Genomic DNA, 18,910 nt, shown 5'->3' with positions numbered 1-18,910 from the left:
TAATAAGATAATGAAAGTATGAAGAAATATTCCATTTCAAAATCCATTCAGCTATTTTTTTAAGCGAAGAGAGTGTCATGGAATTATATTGTGACTGTAATAGAATATCTAAATTATAATGTGTCCCTTAATGTGATTCTAAGAAACAACAGAGATTATAGACTAACACAAGATTGTTGTATACATCCTGAATTAAAAGAGCCACAAATAGACCGTAGATAATAATTATGGACTCAACCAGTGTCTTCCCTACAGTGCTGGAGTTCCGACTGTTCTTTCGTAGCAACAGTCGGGCAGCTGAGTGAGTGTGATGAAGTATTTCAGAAAGGGAGGCTCCAGGAAACGTGACAATGAATTTCTAGAACCCGTTGGCACAGAGTTAAAAAGAGCTTTACATCAGGAATTTTTTTTTTTTCTATAAAGAGGGTAAATAATTCAGCATTCTGCCTCTGAAGTCCCTCTGGGTTTTGGCAGAGAGAGCAGCTTCTCTGCACCAGAATAACTATTTTAATGTTAGGATTTCAAAATATTGTCTTTATTTTTTTTCATTTGTTTCTAGTCACCCCACCCTTTATAATTAAAACAATTCAATCTTCCATTTGTGTGGAATCCCTGGCCACACACACTTATATCAAGCAGAGCACCCTCAGAAAAGGTTATTGTCATTCGTTTCTCTTTGAAGTACATTCCAGTGAGCAGGAGCTGGCTGGTGGAGATGCGCCCTAGGCCAAGGACAGAGGGGCTGCAGGATGCTTTCAGCTGCTGTTGACTTTCTCACTCCTCTGTTGATTTATTCCACAGGCAAGCTGCAGGCGGTGTGGAGCTGGAAGGAGAGGAGGTTGGGGGGTTGCTTCCAGGGACACCTTCCACTGATAAATCAGCATTTTCACATCCCTCACCCCTCCAACTATTTTACCCACCACCCTCCCCCTGGCCCCAGCTGCTAGGAGAGGGTGTTTTTAAGCCTGCATGTAATTATTCATTTCAGGGAGCTAGATGGATGACCACAGCCTCCACCACAAATTCCGAATGAGATTCTCAAGCTCTCATTTTGCCACAGTCTTTCCACCCCCAGCTTGGATTTAGAGAAAAAATAAAGTTGTGGTGGAGGAGGGGAGGGGTGGGGTTACCAGAGGCAGCTTTCCAGATCTTTCCGAAACTGGCCTTTAAAATCTGAACATATAACTTTGTTGATGTGTTGTGAATTCCCAGGACACTAGCTCCACCCATATACATTGAAAAGGATTATAGAATTCATGCGGTTCTATCTCTTTCCCAATTCAAAACAGTTAACTCTGTTCGAGAGTTAAACAGGCTGTTTCATTAAATCCTCCTCTAAACTGTCTGGAGGATGCGGGTTAGTATTTCCATTTCAGAGCTGGGAAAACAGGCCCAGAGAAATGAAGTACTTGTCCAAGTCCCACAGCCAGTAGGTGAAAGGGCCAACAATTTGAGGGTTGCCAACTTCAACCCTCAGCTTTCCTCTCTCTGCCACTTTCCGTGTGGTGGTTAGGAGAACAGACTCTGGAGCCAGACCTTGGGAAAGTTGCTCCATTTCTCTGTGCCCGTTTCCTCATCTGTAACGTGGAGATGATTGGCCTGTCATGAGGATGAAATGAAAGAGTGTGTTAAAATGCTGAGGACGGTGCCTCGCACATCCTGAGCAATATGCAGGTAGTAGCTAATATTGGTGCCTCCAAAAACACTTACCGCAATGGGACGTTCATTCTGTTGGCTGTCTCATGGTACCAGGTTCTTCATAAATAGGCTGTTTAGTCTTTATAACAGCCCAGCAAAATGAGTCAGATGAACAAACTATCAAGGAAGTTTAAGAATTTAGTCTAAGATGTTATAGCTAGGGAGTAACTGAGCTGGGATTTGAACTCCAATCTTTTTGATTCCAAGGACACTTTTTTCTCTGTGTCAAGCCCGAGACATGTCTAATAACACTGAATATTTAACAACTGCTTGAGAGTTGCAGTGTCCAGTGCCCCAGAGAATTGAGAAGAGCCAGTTTTACCCCTAAATGGACTACTAACTAGAAAGCCCTTCATTGTATCAGCCTCAATCTGGAGCAGAAGAGATCTCCCTGATTCCACGTAATCGTTCCTTAATAGTTTGAATAATGTGTGCCCCTCGAGTCTCTCTTCTGGTTAAACAGTCCCCTGCTTCTTCATAGGACATTTTACCCAGGCTCTTTCCATCCAGTTTTTCTTCTCTGGTCACGCTTTGTAAAGACCTGAGCAAAGTGTAGAACAGAGACCTGGATGCAGCCTTGACTGGAAGTGGGCAGGCCAGTTGAAATACCTAGAGAAGCAGTGCTGACCTGCTGCTTGAGGTGGAAGGGAGGTTTGGACCAAGGAGTTGGAACCCACCAGGCTAGGCCTTGTCCATCATTATTTGTTACAGTCTTCCTTGCCTTCTAGAATACTCCACGAGGTAGGGCACGGTCTGTGTTGTTTACTGCTGTATCTCTGCTGCTGAGAACTGTGTCTGGCACCTGGGAGTCTCCATCATATTGAAAAAATAATAACTAAAGGAATAAATGAATGGAGGGATTGTTGTGAGGATTGAGAGTCTGTTGACTCGGATTTGGAGCTGGGGTGAGAAGCGATGGCATTGAAGTGAGTAGGGAGAGCTGCTTTGGGGCCAGATGAGGAGTGGTTTGGGAGACTTGCTGGTGACAGACCCCAGCTGGGTGTTTGTTTAGGAGTTCAAGGCTGGGACAAAGGGGAGGTAATGGCCTGCTGTGCTTAGGGTAGTCAGGGAAGGCATCCTGGAAAAGGTGGTGTGGTCTAAACCAAAGTACTGAGGAATGTAGGAAACTGGACACTTGTTTGGGAGAACAGGGTGGGTGGGGGTGGAGGGGACACTGGGAAGGGGTCTGTGAATAGACCTGTTGAACTAGAATGAAGTGGGAGATGAGAACAGACCAGGGGGCTGGGAGGTGACTCCAGCTTAGCATTTCTTCTCCCTTGACCAGAGGGAGCTGGGGGCTGGGCACGGGGTTAGTTAGGGCAGGTACACCAGCAGTTCTCTGAGTGGGAGGCTTGAGCCGTGTCCTAGACCAGCTTTGGCCAGCTGTGTCCCTATTTTCTCATCAGTTTACTTAGTCCAGTGCTCCCATCTTCTATCTTTGCTTCAACTGGTTTAGTTTCAACAGCCTTGATGACTTCTTCTTGGTCAAACTAAAGTCAGGTGTTTGTCTTTTCATTTCTGCCCATGCAGGGTAGGGAGTGTCATGTGGCAACCCAAATCCTACTGGGTCTGGAGCTTAATTTTATACCTAGATTTAGTTTTGGTTTTTTTTTTTTAATCCTCCTTTGTTTGAATGGGGATGTGTTAGTGAGGTTAGTCCTTCTATTTTTTAAAATTAGGATTTTGTGGCGTTTTTCCACCTTTCATTCATGAGCAGAAATAGGAAAATATTGTCGTTCAAAAAAAGACTAGCCTTTTAGAAATTCTAAATGTAGAATAATATAAGATATAATTAAGTGAAATGAAACTTCTCACCATTTTTCAGTCTCTATAAAAAACCAATTTGATGTTATACAAAAACACGTGCAAACCTCTCCTCATTGAAAAGAAGACATTGTTTTTTTAGCCTTGCTGATTCATCTTGATGAACTTCACACTTCGGTTTAATGCTTGCAAGGTGAGGGTTGACCAGGAAGAAGTGTCAAACCACTTAGAGTGGATGAGTACAATAGTGTGATTTTTAAGATTTTTTAAGTTTTGTTTGCTGGGATTGGAATATAGAACATGAGATAATGATACTACTACTTAGTTAACACTTGCTAAGTGATCTCGTGTGCTAGGCACTGTTCTAAGCCCCGTGTATGTATTACCTCACTTTATCACCACAGCAGCCTTGTTGAATAGATGCTGTTGTTATGCCCACTTTGTAAATGAGGAACACAGGGATTAAATAACTGGTGGAGAGGTGACAGGGCCAGGGTTCAAACCCAAGCCTCTGGCCCCGGAATCTCTGCCCCTGACCTTCTGCTCACCCTCCGTGCTAGGAGCAGGCAGGAGTACAGGGTGATTGTGAGGACGGAGTTTGCGCCTGGCTCATTGAGGTGTACACTGTAGGCTGCCATTGCACTCATATTTGTGGTTGAAGATGAGAATTGAATGTTCTCGGTTTATTTTTTCTTTTATTGCTAATTACAATATAACATATTTCCATTTGAATTCCAGTAACTTTTATTTATTCATTGAACAAATATGGATCAAGAACTCACTATATGCCTAGCTGTTAATAGCAGTGGGGACAGAGGAGTGAATGTGACCGATTAGATCCTTTCTCTCGTGGTGCTCACATTCTGACAGGAAAGACAGACAACAGATACATAAGTTGCTCTGAAGAAAATTTAATGCAGTCTTTGAAGAGGTGGCATTTTTGCTGGACACAAACGTGAGGGAGTGGACTGTGGGAAGAACTGAGGAGCAGTTCCAAGCAGAGGGAACAGCTGGTGCAGATGCTGGAAGTGGGAGAGGCAGCGGTTAGGGAATGAGGGAGGGGACATGTCAGAGATGAAGGAGACGTGGACAGAGCTGTCCTGCAGGGCTTTGTGGGCCACTTGTAGGTGGCTTTACAGCAGGGGCCGGCACAGTCTTCAGATTGCCTGCTGTGTGGAGCTGACTTGTGACCCAAGAATAATGTGGGAATAATAACTTTCTAATTTAAATTTCAGAGTTATTATTCAGGTGCAATCAACAAACGTCCTTTCTGTGTTCTCTCATGTTAGTCACCTGAAGGTGGGAAATGCTTCTGTGTGCCCCCTACAGACAGAATGTAGCATTGCGCTTATTATGACATGGGAGTCAAGTCTTCAGAGTAGGAGACCGATGCTGAAGAATGGAACTTTGGTTGTCTTTGATTTAAAACAGAGGAAACAGATGTGAAATGGCCCAAATGTTTTCCCCAATGTAGTAAGGCTCTTTCAGCTTTGCTTATTATATATAGTTCTTTTGAATTTTATTTATATATTTAGCCACATAAAAGCATAAAAAAATCTATATTGTGTTTATTTGAAATATGCCAGGAGTAATTTAAATGAAGAGGAGCCCTGGCTGGTGTGGCCCAGTGGGTTGGGCATCGTACTGCTGACTAAAAGATCACTTGTTCAATTCCCGGTCAGGACACATGCCTGGGTTGTGGGCCAGGCCTTTGGTTGAGGGCGTGTGAGAGGCAACCGATTGAAGTTTCTCTTTTGCATCGATGTTTCTCTCCCTCTCTTCTCATCTCTATAAAAATAAATTTAAAAAGTCTTTAAAATAATAAATGAAAAGGAAAGTTTAGAACTATATCTAATATCCCTGGTTTCTGATGTTTTTCTTATAATTTAAACATTTCCATATACCATAACAGATTATGAATAATTCATATGCTTTATGTATATAGTATGCATTTTTAATGCCATGAAATTCCAGAAATGATTCTTATATTTATATTCAGACCACCTAGAAATTTCGAATTCATTCAGTATGCTTAAAACATATGGTGATCAGATTATGTCAAACACAATGAAATGTAGCCATCCCTTCAATTTGTATGTTTCAAAGGACATCAGTTTTGGGGATAAGCCCCACATTTATTAGTGTGTGAGTGTGCTTGAGGGGTTGGTGGGTTCCAGTCTCCTCATAGCAGGTTTGGTCCCTGCTATTCATCCACATGAGACCTTCAGGTAAACTCTGGTTGGAGAATAAGGTTTCCAGGGCACACTCCCTGCCATGGAAAGACAGTTATCAGAAAATATTCCATTTCTCTAGATTTATCAAGAAGAGACTTCCAAGATTTAGATTATGGATTTTAATTACCTTTAAAAAATCTCCTTTTTTTTTTTTTGGTTTGCTTTTTATGTGTTAACTGAATAACACTTGTTAAGTATTCTGAATGTTTCCTTCTGAAAGAGCAGGAGTGAACCAGGAGCCCTTCCTAGCCAGGGTAGTGAGTTCAGTATCCATTAGCAATGCAGCATCTTGTCAATCAGGTCTCTCTCAGCTTGTAACAGTCATGCTACCGGAACTCCTTGTAACAGTGCAATGAACTCTAGTAACCCAACATTTTTATAGCCGATGACTTCATTAGACTTGTCTAGACAGCAGTTACTCTCTAAAATCATAGCATGTTAGGGCTGGAACAGATCTAACGAAGATACTGTAACTTGGATGGCTTAACTATTCTCTTTGCCATTGTTGCCATGGTTTGAGAGTTTAAGGGACAGTAAGACCAATGTCATTATCCTGGAAAATGGGCAACTGATAGGTGTACATATTAGAAGGGCCTCGTCTTGATTTTGGATAAAGTATAAACATACAAATGTATTCTTCTCTGGAAAGTGCAGCAAATTTGAAAGAAATTTAATGTCTGGTCATGTTTGTCAAAATGGGAGAGACTCCTTGGAGGTTATACCTAGAGAAGAGAATTGCAGTCAAATCCATAACTTTTGGGTTGACTCTCCTTGGCAAAGTAATGCTAGCTTTAAAAAACTAATTCCAGCTCCTAACTTTTACTAATGAAATCCAGATGCTCTCAGTTAATCAGCAGTAGGATTTAGATTGAGTCTGCAAGCTCCCCTGACCTTCAGCCATTTCAGTCAGGTCAACAAAACAGTCAAATGGAAACACTGATTGACAAACAAACTTTTTAACTGATTGTTTTGCTCTCCTGACTATTGACATAAAATTGCCAGATGTGTCTTAGTGTAGAGCCTGAACTCTGTAATCCAGAGTTTTAAGAACTGATAAATGACAGAGACCTACTAGTCCAGAGTCCAGTTGCTTTGAGTGATTTAGATTTGGTCTGAGTGCCTGCGATAAAAATAGCCTTGTCTCTGAGAAAGTTTCTTGAGAGGCCTTTGTACAAATTGGCTATTTAAACAATTGGGTGGGTGGGGCAGTTGCTAAATTAAGTGTCCTGCAGGCAAATTAGGAATAAATGTAAAGTATTCGTATTTGGTGAAACGTTTTCCTGTGGCATGTGCTTTGCTCTGATCCTTGTGACTGAGGGAATAACTCTTGCCTCTCCCTGTGACTGGTGTATTTCTCCAGGAGGCTGCCCTCTGTAGACAGCTCCCCATGGAAGCAGAGACTTTGGCCACGGTTCAGGCTGCTGTCAACCCACCCGCCATGACCCCAGACATGAGATCCATCACTAATAATAGCTCAGATCCTTTCCTCAATGGGTAAGTTAACATTTTGGAGCCACTTATTTTTGCTTTCTTTAATTTGTGGTCCAGAGTATGATGAGCCTTTGTTTATGTTGGGAAAAGGTGGGGAGCTGGAAGTTAGAGTGAGGACAGAGGCAGCAAGTAGAGTGTGGTGGCAGAAAAAATAAAAGCAGAGGAAGTTATCTACTTTTTAAAATAATCTCAGTTCTTTAGTCAATAATTTTAAAACGGGGATGAACGTATAATTTCCTTGGGATGGTGTTGCACAGTAATTATTTGGAAGATTCGTGTGGTTTTATGTGGCCAGTGTGGGGGGAAGCATTCCATGTGACAAATAGAGAACATAATAATAATTAAGAAGTGGTGTTTATGGTGAAATCTGAATAAGGCCTATAGTTTAGTTAATAGTATTATGTGATGTCAATTCCTGGTTTTGATCATTGCACTGTGGTTATGTCGGATGTCATTGGGTGAAGCAGGGGGAAGGGTGCATAGGAATCTCTATTTCTTTAGCTTCCTCTATGAGATTCTAAAATTATTTCACAATAAAATCATAAAAAGACATGATGTTTTAGAATAGAAAATACTTGGGCAGATGGAAAAGATAATTTTGTCAGGAATATCAACTTCCAGTTAAGATAGAAGCATAGATAAGTGCCGCTCGCCTCCTTGTACAACCACAGCAAAATTACAGCTAAAATATAGAACAACCATCACTCAGAACTGCCAGAAAATCAAGCTGTATGGAAGTCCAACAATTAAGGAATTAAAGAAGCCATATTCATCCAGACAGGTAGAAGGGATGGAGGGGTAGAGACGTGGAAACATCTGGCTGGTTCCAAACCCACATGTGGTGGATACAAAACAGAGGACTATCTTGGGAGTGAGGGATCCCACTCCCACACTAAACCACCCAGCCCAGGGTTCCAGTGCCAGGAAGATAAGTCTCCACAACTTCTGGCTGTAAAAATGAGTGTGTGTGGGGGGGTGTCGGTGGAAGAAACTGAGGGATTCTCAGGCCTCTCCTCTTAAAGGGCCTCACACCACACCCAGACTTACTCAGACTCACTCCCACTGAGCCCCAGCACAAGGGCAGCAGCTTGAAGGGCACCAGTGGCATATGGGGAGAAAGTGAAGTATCTGGTATGAGGGCAAGAGCTGGGGTACAGCTTCCTCCCAGAGAGAACCATTGTAATTCTCCTGACTCCTCCCCAACACAGAGCCACAGTGCAGTGGCACCATATCTGAATTTCTGTCAGCCTGGCTCACATGGTAAACCCACACCCTCAGGGCCTGCCCCATCCAACTTATGGGCTTACCCAAGCAACCATCTCACCCCTGGTAACAGTGGCTTTTCCATATGAAGGGCTGGGCTAGGTGCAGGCTTCAGACCTTCCTAAATCCACTCAAACAAGCAACAACTGAGCCCAGCCCCCATACCTCTCCCTGAGTGTTCCCAGGCTTGGCACTAGCAGCAAACATCTGCAGATCACTTTACAGCTTACGTTGAGGGGCCTCAGACTGAGCACAGGTGGAGGCTGACCTTGGCCTGCGCCAGCCGGGGAACCCCAGAGCCTGTACCCAGCGAATAGTTACAGACCATGTCAGAGTCAGAGCACCACCCAACCACCTCCACAAGCCATGGAGGGAGGTAGTTGCTGGCCAGGGGTCACAGCCAGTCCTGCCAGCTGTCTGGACTGGGTGAATCCCTCCCATTAACCTGCTGACAGTGACAAGACTCATCTACAAGAGGAGGGTGTACTCAGCCCACACAGAGGAAGCACCTTGAGTGCACAGCTTGGGAGATAGGGGACGCTGTGCCACTGGACCCTACAGGGCACCTACTATGTTAGGCCGTGCTACCAAGACACTAAGTCAAAGCAGCTCTTCCTAGTACATAGAAACAAACAAAGAGGCTGCCAAAACGAGGAGACAGAGAAATATGGCCCAAATGAAGGAAGAGAACAGAACTCCAGAAGAACTAAACAAAATGGAGATAAGCAATCCATCAGATGCAGAGTTCAAAACTGGTTTTAAGCATGCTCAAGGAACTTAGTGAGGACCTCAGCAGCATAAAAAAAGACCCAGTCAGAAACAAAAGATTCACTAATTGAAATAAATAACAACTTACAGGGCAACATTAGTAGAGTGCATGAAGCCAAGAATTAAATCAATGATTTGGAACATAAGGAAGAAAAAGACATCAGTACAGCAAGAAGGAAAAAGAATCCAAAAAATCAAGGATAGTGTAAGGAGCCTCTGGGACACTTCAGATGTTCCAACATTTGCCTCATAGGGGTGTCAGAAGGAGAAGATAATGGGCAAGAGAAAAATGAAAGAAAACTTCCCTAATTTGGTGGAAGAAATGGACATATGAGTCCATGAAGCACAGAGAGTCCCAAACAAAATGGATGTAAAGAGGACTACATTAAGACACACCGCAATTAAAATGCCAAAGGTTAAAGATAAAGAGAATCTTAAAAGCAGCAAGAGAAAAGCAGATAATTAGCTACAAAGGAGTTCCCATAGGACTGTCAGCTGATTCCTCAAAAGACACTTCACAGGCCTAAAAGGGATTGGCAAGAAGTATTTAAAGTCATGAAAAGCAAGGACGTTCAACCTAGATTACTCTACCCAGAAAAGCTATCATTTAGGATCACAGGTTGGATAAAGTGCTTCCCAGACAAGTTCAAGCTAATGGAGTTCATCATCAAGAAGTCCTTATTATATGAAATTTTAAAGGAACTTATTTAAGAAAAGGAAGATCAAAACTACGAACATTAAAATGGCAAATACATAGCTATCAACAATTGAATCTAAAAAGCAAACTAAGCAAATAAGCAGAACAGAAACAGAATCATAGATAGGGAGAACACTGGGATGGTGGCCAGGTGGGAGGGAGTCTGGGGGAATGGGGCAAAAGGTGAGGGAATTAAGTACACATAGGTAGTTACAGAATAGGCAGGGGGATGTTAAGAGCAAGTATAGGAAATGGAGTAGCCAAAGAACTTATATGCATGACCCATGGACATGAACAGAGGAGAGGGGGTCACTGGAAGGGGGTGTAAGGGTGAAGAGGGACAAAGGGGGAAAAATTGGGACAACTCTAATAGCATAATCAATTAAAAAAAGTAAAACAAACAAAAAAGGGGTATTTTATGAGTAGAAGTAGTCAACCTTAATCTTAGTCTTTCACATTCAAGTAAGGGCAGTATTCTATTTCCTGTGCCTTCCCTGCCCTTCCAGAGGGTCCTGGCGCGCAAAAACAAATTGCAAAGTTATTAAAAACAGAGAGATGAAAACAAACAGTAGCTGAAACAATGAAGGAGAGTTTTTAAATTGTTGATTTAAAAGTATTTCAAACATTCAGAAAAGTATAAAGAATAATGTAACACCCATGTACCCAAAAGCCAGATCTTATATTTTTGAAATAAGTGTTACAATTAATATTAAACTCATCCCTTCTGCTACTGAAATGTGTCTTCTTTTTCTTCTCTCCCTAGTGGCCGCCCTATGTTCAAATTGGCATGTGTTCATCACGTGTACTTTATGCTTCTTATTGCCTGATAACGTGTGCATCCAAAAGCAATGTTCAACATTGTTTTGTGTTTTTTTTTTTAATTTACATAAATAGTGTTCAAATTATTTTGGAGGAAAAGGAAACCAGGGTCATTTTACTATGAATAGCCAGTTTTATTGGCTTGCAATTTATTAATTTCATTGACATTAGGATGTATGTTTCAAAAAAATTAAAAGGAGGTACAAAGTCTGCCTTTCTTCCTTACCTGGAAAGTTGGGTAGAGTGACAGAACTACACTGGGTTAGGGTTTTCATGACTATTTTAATTTTGAAATATCTTCAGTGGGCTCACACTGAAGTTTCTCCATCTTTTGCTCTCCAGAGGGCCGTATCATTCGAGGGAGCAGAGCAATGACAGCGGCCTGGGGTTAGGGTGCTACAGTGTCCCCACAACCCCGGAGGACTTCCTCAGCAACGTGGATGAGATGGACACAGGTAGGAGCAAAGCCTGCAAGGACTCGCAATGCGTTTGTGTTTTCGAATCGTCTTTTTAGTCACCTCAATTCTAAAATCCAGTGAGAACCACTTAATCTCAAAACAACATAAAATGACAGCTAAAAGGCCACCCAACTCCCCGAGCGCTGTTCACAAACTCTAGCCCCTTCCCCGTAGTTTATACAAATATAGTTTATGTATGGGCACAAGATTTTAAATTCTGCGTTTTTTTCCTCTTCGCTTTTGCCTGCCCTTGCTTCATCTAGCCCTTTCCCCGCAATCGCATTAGCACACCGCCATCTGCTTTTCCATTCTTCAACAGGTGAAGAGTTAAATGCTGTTTGGTTTTCAGTTGTAACGTATGGGGCACTTTTGCTCTTGAGAAGGGTACTGGTTTGTGGTTCCACCAGCGTGCAGACTTTTTCACGTCGTTCACTGCATTTGGGAGGCAACTGGCAATGGGCATTTGGAAAGTTAAGCAACTCAGAGGATTCTAACTTGTCAGCTCCAAATCCCAACGGTAACAATGTCCTCTCTCAGCAATTAAAAAGGAGAGTCAGGGTGACTTAAACCTAGTCCCTGGCCTGCTCCACCTTCGGGCCAGGCCTCTCTTGGCTTCCTCATTACCTCTCCTTGTCTCCTCTTTTCAAGGAGAAAGGTTTTCAATTGCAGAAACTGGATTTGGTTTTATTAGCTAAATCTAGAGTTAGTTACCAAAGTCCTAAACTTCCAGAAGATATTCTGGAACCAAAAATAACAGACAGCTGAGGTGTCCATTATTTGGAGTTTTTTAATGCAAGTTTCTCCTTTATCCTCACTGATGATAGGAAATGAGTTGTTCTGTGATGAACGTAACTGCTTTCCAGCCGCTGTTGTCTCTGGTGCCTGTGTTTGTCACACTCTGCTCCTAGGTGCCTGCTCTTCCTACTCCGAATCTAAATTTTCAGTCAGACAAGAGACATCCTCTGCCAGCCAGTGTAGGACGCTGGAGTGGCTGCCCCGGGGTCTCCTCGCAGGGCGTCATCTGCGTGTTTAGAGGATTGTGCAGACTGTCTTGTGAAGAGTCACACGGGGATAGTTTTAACTATTTGTTTTGTTTTACTTTAATTCATTACCTCAGCTTTTCCCCCTCTGTTCCTGCCTCCCTTTCTTTCTTCATCCCTTTATTTTTTGGCATGAGATTTATTTTGCCCTCTTTGGAGTGGCTCCTTCCTATGTTTAATAATTGTTTGCTTCATCTTTTAAACACTGGGAAGCCAGTAAAGATAAAAAGCAAAGTTAAATTAAGGAGAGTTAAGTTAAAAGAGACCTAAATTAAGTCAAAGTTAAGTTAAAGGAGACCTAAATCTAAGCTTGACATAAATGAAAATAAATAAATAAATAAAAAGATGGCCTCGAGTGGGTAAATAGAAAATGTTTTAAAGCCTCAATGTAGAATTGTTTTCCTGGAAAGAACATAGTCCTTGCAGACAGGCAACCTAAGTGGAATTCTTGCTTCTCCACTTCCTGGTAATGACTTTGGGTAAGTCCTGTAGCCTCCCTGGGACACAGATTTCTCACCTATAAAGGGGGAATAATGTGCTCACTTCTTAGAGTTTTGAGGAGTCGTGAGATCACAGAGCTTGGCCTTCATTTCTCCTCCTTCTAAGAAGGTTTTGGTAATGTACAGAAGGAACTTGGTAAATGGTAGGGCTCCAAGTTAACCCGGTTAAATGAGTATCAGCCCACTGAGTTTAGGGTCACTTCTGTGACGTCTTTGAAGGAAGTGGGCGTAAACCCTCTGGAGGGGAGAAATGTGACTACACTCTAACAAAATGAGGACAAATTGACGGTGGCAGAGCTCAAGTGTAGCTGGAAAAGGTAGGCTAGGCCCACTGACCACATGTTGAATGGGAGGGAGCTGAGCACTGACTGCCCTTGCAAACGCTCTGGAAACAACAGCTGGACTTGGCGTGAAAAGAGAGTACAGGAGATAGGTAGCAAGAACAAAGCCTGGGAAGTTATTCATCCTTCCAGAATATTCTGAAATAATCACACCCTTGTAAGATTTGCATGATTTTTGTCTCTCCCACTTTTTAAATGGATAACACTGCAAAGACCAAAAGGATTTCAAAGTTGCTCCAAACAGAGATATGTTTAAATCATTAAGTGAAAAGATTACAGTGAGATTGCAGAGTTGCTCCAAAGAGAGATATTTTTAAATTGTTAACCTATAAAGGGGGTTAACCTACAAAGTGCCCTAACTAGTCTCCTCATGCTTTCAGCATCTGAAGAGAAAGGGTGATAGGAATTCTTTAAAACAGGGAGCTTTTTGGTTTGGCTAAAAATGTATTCTTGAGTTACTAGAAAGTTAAATGGGAAATTGAGATAAATGATTCTAACTGGAGAGGAAGAAAAAAATACATCTGGCACCTGAGATCAGATATTTTAAACCTCACTTCCATCTGTTACACTCTAGTGGGTAGAAAAAGTTATTTTGGTTTTTCTTTTCTATTCTGATATTTTTCAATATGTGGTTAAACTTGATTAGACTTTTCATTGCCTTTTGCATTGAAAATCCCATAAAATACTATCAAGAAACATTGATATATTATGAGTCATAGAAAAGTCATTAAGCTTTGCTATTACCAAAATAGAGTTTGATTATGTTTCCCTTATCACTAGGAAAGATGTAACTTTTCTCCCCAGAAAATACTTAATGCATATGGTTAAAATGAATTTTCTGCAGTTTTACTCAGAATAGTGAAATTTCTATGCATGCTTTTCAGGAAGGCTACTCGCACTTTTGAGACACAAAAGCTGATTTAATGAGTTTCTTAAAAATGCTGTGTGGGAGCGGGCCGTGGTTGTCAGTGCTCCCCGGTCTTTGGGTATATTGTATCCCTTCAGAAAATTGCTTGAATTAACTAGCTGTTCTAATACTGTGTAACCAACAAGATTGAGTCCCAAGGTTCTTCCTTCTCTTAACACAGTCAGCAAACATTTATTGTAGGTGCGTATGCATATGAGTTTGTATGTGCAAACGGTGCCCAGAGCCATGGGGCTGTGGAGCCCATCATGTGGGGGTTTACTCCAGTTGGTGAAAAAGGTACTATAATCCCAGTTTCATATGAATAAACTCAGGGCCAGACAACTCATATACACACAGGTTATGTGTGTCTAAGTTCACACAGCTAAGAAGGTCAGTCTGCTGGCACAAAGATCAGCAGTTTTCTCCTATGCTGTTATTTATGAAGAACATGTATTCCTCATGTTCTGCCCCACACGTTCAACCTTCCTCCAATGAAGGCAGTAACCTTCACTGCCAATGAAGTCCTCAAGCATTTTCTCAACTGTGTTCTGTAGACTCTAGTTCTATCTGGATATAAATTCTGCCAAAATCAGATTAGGTGATTCAGTAGGTTTAGGAAATAAATTTCCAAACAAACAAGATAAACAAAAGTGGGGTTTTGTTTGTTTGTTTTTTTACTGCGAGACTTCTCAGGACCTTCATACCCTCGATGCATTGTGACTCATATGCATTGTGAGAGAGGCAGGTAGCTGGGTGGGGTGTGTACGTGTGTGCGGAGGGAGGGGGGTGACCTACAGAACCCACTCTATAAAATGCTTTGAAATTGATCCCTAGAGCCATCCATGAAGACAGCCTTTTAATAACATGGTGAAAAGAAACTCCTCACCACTATCTTTGAACATAAAGAGGGAGGATATGGGTACATAGAAGCTTACAATTAAATCCTGAGATTATAGCCCTGTGATGAGGAAGTTACTACAGGGAGGGCTTCTCTGCTCTTTCACAAAAGAGCTCTTCACGCTGCTGTCACGGGAAAGCACAGGTCATAGGTCAGACCCAAAGGGCCTTCACATGCGCCTTTCCTGTCTCCCTGGACTTCCCTATCCTGGACCATGTCTACCCAGAGCAGGGAAAGATTCAGCTGGCATCTCTGTGTCTGCCAGCAGTGAACATCACAACTCAGTGTCAGTTGTGGCAGTTGAAATTTTGCCCAGAGATGGAATAATTTAGACCTGCAGCAATAATCTTCTGATTAAATGTAGGCACAGCACAAATGAAGATGAGAGTTATGTTAACTCTTGGACTTGCCCTCTTTCAAAAGCTTAAGAAAGGCGTTAAAAGGTTTCCTTTTGTTCTGTTCCAGGAGAAACCGCAGGACAGACACCCATGAACATCAATCCTCAGCAGACCCGTTTCCCTGATTTTCTGGACTGTCTTCCAGGAACCAACGTGGACCTCGGCACTTTGGAATCTGAAGATCTGATCCCCCTCTTCAATGATGTAGAGTCTGCTCTGAACAAAAGCGAGCCCTTTCTAACCTGGCTGTAATAAATACCATTGTAACTGGGGTGCAGCCATGACCTGACATTTCCTGGGCCTCTTGGAAGAAGCGATGGAGCAGAGCAAGTCTGCAGGTGAACCGCTTTCTGCCTCCATGACTCATGCTCCCTCCTTTCCATTTGGCCAGTTTAATCATTGCCTGGGTTTGATTGACAGTAACTTAAGTTAAACGTAAATAAATATTCTATTTTCATTTTCTGCAAGCCTGCATTCCTGTGGTGGGTTATGCAGAATTGCTTCTTCGTTTTTCTCTCTGCAGCCCCATGACTAAGCTTTATGGGTGTTAGTCGAAATTTATACATCAATTGATTATAAACCATAAAAAGCTGACCACAGGCAGTGACTTCTGACAGGCAGCTCGGTCCAGGAAATGTACACAAAATTAGACCTGATTTACAGTTTCAAAAACTGTATTGATGACTGTCGTACCGAATGCTTTAAATATTTAACTCAAGCTTTAAAAAAAAATCATCGTATGGATAGTAAAACTCTGCTGTATGGAAAACAATGTAGCTTTGAATCCATGCCGGTTTTGATGATTCTTGTTACTCTGTATTTACAACATCACACACCATTTATGTCGTAGCATCTGGACAACTAGCCCTTCCAGCAGGAGAGTAGCAGCAGTTGGTCACAGTCCTAACACTACAGATCTTAGGAAAGAGACCAGTTTGGTACTAATTATGAGCATTTATCAAACAAAACAGTTTAAAGTTGCAAGTTGGATTTTTTTAAAGTTTCAGCTTAGAATTTGATGTTTATTTTCTGATGCACTATAATTTTGTAGCTGATGACAAAGGGCAGCCAAATGTTTTTTGATACATCAGTGGCAACTGTAATTTTGTCCTTTGAAACTGTTCCGAAAACATCAGGAAAGCATAGCTTTCAACCTGATGGCACACACAGTAAGCTGTTGCTTTTTGAATTCTGAAGCCTTGTCAGTTTTGCTTTTAAGATTTCAAGTGTTTAAAATAGTCTTATCTATGAAACTGTTTGAAGGATGAAGCAGATCTCTGGCTGACATTTTAAAAAATGCCCTTTGTGGGTATATGGTGGAGACACATGTTTCTGAATTCAGTAAAATTAATTCCTAAGTATATTACCCTAACCCTGTTTGCTACAGTTGGTATAAAAAGGCATGAAATATGTACTCAATACCTCTTATGTAACCAAAAATTATTTTTTACTAGCTTTTAAGGACTGAGAGAGAGCATCAGATTCACCTGGCATGTACTGTGTCTGCATTGCCAATGAAGTCCTCAACTGTTTAATGTTTTCAGCTGACATTATTTATAATCTATGAATTTAATATCTTTTTAGAAAGACAATAATTCAGGTCTCTGAAAGGAACCTTTCAATTCCCAAGGGGGCTTATTTGTTCATAATCTCAAATAAGATCCTTTCGATCTATCAGAATATAGCCAGGAAGAATACATTTTATCTTGTTGGAAAGAAGGCATGTGAAAAGGTCAGAGATGAGGTAGTAAAAGTTATGGAATCCAGTGGGAAGCATACCAGTCGTGAAGTGGAAATTGACAGGTTAGAGTACCCCAAAAGCAAGACAAGCAGGAGGTATAAGAGGTGCCCCAAAAGAACAAAACAGCAATTTTCTACTACAACCTTTATACCAAAAGAGTGTTGTGGAAGAAAAGCAGCCTTTGGTGCACTTTATGTGGAGGGGGAGGGGCAGGGGTAGTGTAGCCCTGTCCACGCCGATGCTGAGCATTAGGAGGACAAGGGCATAAGCCCGCTGTTGCTTCCAACACGATGAAGAGATTTCCTTTTCCTGAAGGACCCATGGTTTATGTTCCTTTGATTCCTTCTCTCTCTCCACGTGCTCTGGGAGAGATAGGGGCGATGTTCGTGTTGCTACTAAATTGAAGGGAGCACTATATCTTTTTCTCTTATGTTAGTAATAATTGCAAAAAGAGTTGTACATTCTAAGGAAAAAAACAAAAAACAAGGGACCTAACAAAACTGAGCAGTGTTACTGTATTTTTTTAAAAAATATTTTTATAGACTCATTTTCAGGTTATCAAACGTAAAAGAAACAGATACCCCTCTTTTTTTTAAAAAATAGTTAAAACATCAGTGATTTATACTATCAGTTTTTAGAAGTAATTTCCTAGTAAGCTTGTGGCATTAGAAAACACTAGAAGTTTTTCTAGAGAAATTAGTTGAAACATTTATTAATGAACATAAGTATTTTTCCAGAATTAAATATGGACCCTGACTATGTGTTTACTAATAGATAAAGCCAGATATAAGTTTTTGTTTGTTTTTAAGGCCCTAAAATAAGGCCTTTGTTAAAGAACACTAAAGCTAGAAATCGACGTAAGAACAGCTTTTTAAAGGCTATTTCCTATGATTGTAAGTGTTAATCCCCCTGCAGAATCATGATAAGGTGCTATTTATACTGTTTTTCTTATTAGAGAACAACTGCCAGGATATCTGGTCATTTACTCCTACGTCAATCAATAAATTTCAGCATTTCATCCAATAGTTTTACCACAGAAAAGTCATTAAAATTGAAATTGAAAAATAATTTTGGAGATCTTTCTAGGTCTTTCTTTTTTTTGATTAAGCATATTTTTCTTGAAGTTAATACATTGTTAAAACATATTTGCAACTCTGTTAAGTCTAAGTAATTCTTAGTATTTCACCATAGTATTTAGGATGTGAAATGCCATCTCTTCCACAGGAAGCACGGCAAACGGAACAGAAGCGTTAGTGAGCTGGGGTGGGGGGAGCGGGTCCCCAGCGCGGCAGGAAGGCTCTCTGCAGAAGGTGATCTGGAGCGACACAGTGTTGGTAATTACGAGTTGTGTTCTCATGACGTTCGGAAGTAATTTCTGAAAGTACAAGTTTTATGGGGAGAAAAAAGCTGTCAAAAAGAGATTGTAGATTAATTTAATTGGGAAAATGGATGATTGACAGAGACCGTTTCCCTAACACACTACATCATGTATGTGCTAGTACTTTAACTTTAAAAAAAAATTTACTCCTACATTTTGTAATATGACATATGTGTGTTTATTTTTAATTTAGAGTGCTATGCGTACAGAAGTATGCAGCCAAATCAGTCAGATCAAACCATTCTACCTGGACTTTGGTACTGGTTTTTACTTCTCTGATTCTGTATAAGAAAATAAATACAATTGAATTTACACTTGGAGGCTTTGTCGTTTTACTGTGTGTGTTCTTTTACTGAGGGCTTCGGTGGTACTGGAGACAGGCTTATGCAACCCTTCTGACAGAGAATGAAAGAAAGAAAGTTTTGTAGGCAAACATTTTTTGGCTCAAATGCCTGTTCTTTAATATTCTAAATATCCACAGAATTCTGGTTTCTACATTATTTGAAGTGACCCAC

The 18,910-nt window shown here is 41.2% G+C and overlaps 1 protein-coding gene across 1 annotated transcript in view; it reads left to right on the top strand.

Annotated features, from left to right (window-relative positions):
• Nucleotides 1-18,707, top strand: part of WWTR1 (WW domain containing transcription regulator 1) — a 122,636-nt gene extending 103,929 nt beyond the window's left edge. Inside the window, exons 5-7 of the mRNA XM_024556302.3 lie at nucleotides 7,057-7,190; nucleotides 11,077-11,189; nucleotides 15,344-18,707. Of these exons, the coding sequence (XP_024412070.2) occupies nucleotides 7,057-7,190; nucleotides 11,077-11,189; nucleotides 15,344-15,528 (432 nt within the window). The 3' untranslated portion in view covers nucleotides 15,529-18,707. The remainder of the gene's footprint in view (nucleotides 1-7,056; nucleotides 7,191-11,076; nucleotides 11,190-15,343) is intronic.
• The last annotated feature ends 203 nt before the right edge of the window (nucleotides 18,708-18,910 follow it).

Source organism: Desmodus rotundus, chromosome 2, assembly GCF_022682495.2.
Source record: "Desmodus rotundus isolate HL8 chromosome 2, HLdesRot8A.1, whole genome shotgun sequence".
Lineage (NCBI taxonomy): Eukaryota > Metazoa > Chordata > Mammalia > Chiroptera > Phyllostomidae > Desmodus > Desmodus rotundus.
This window is presented reverse-complemented; position numbering and strand designations above follow the sequence as displayed.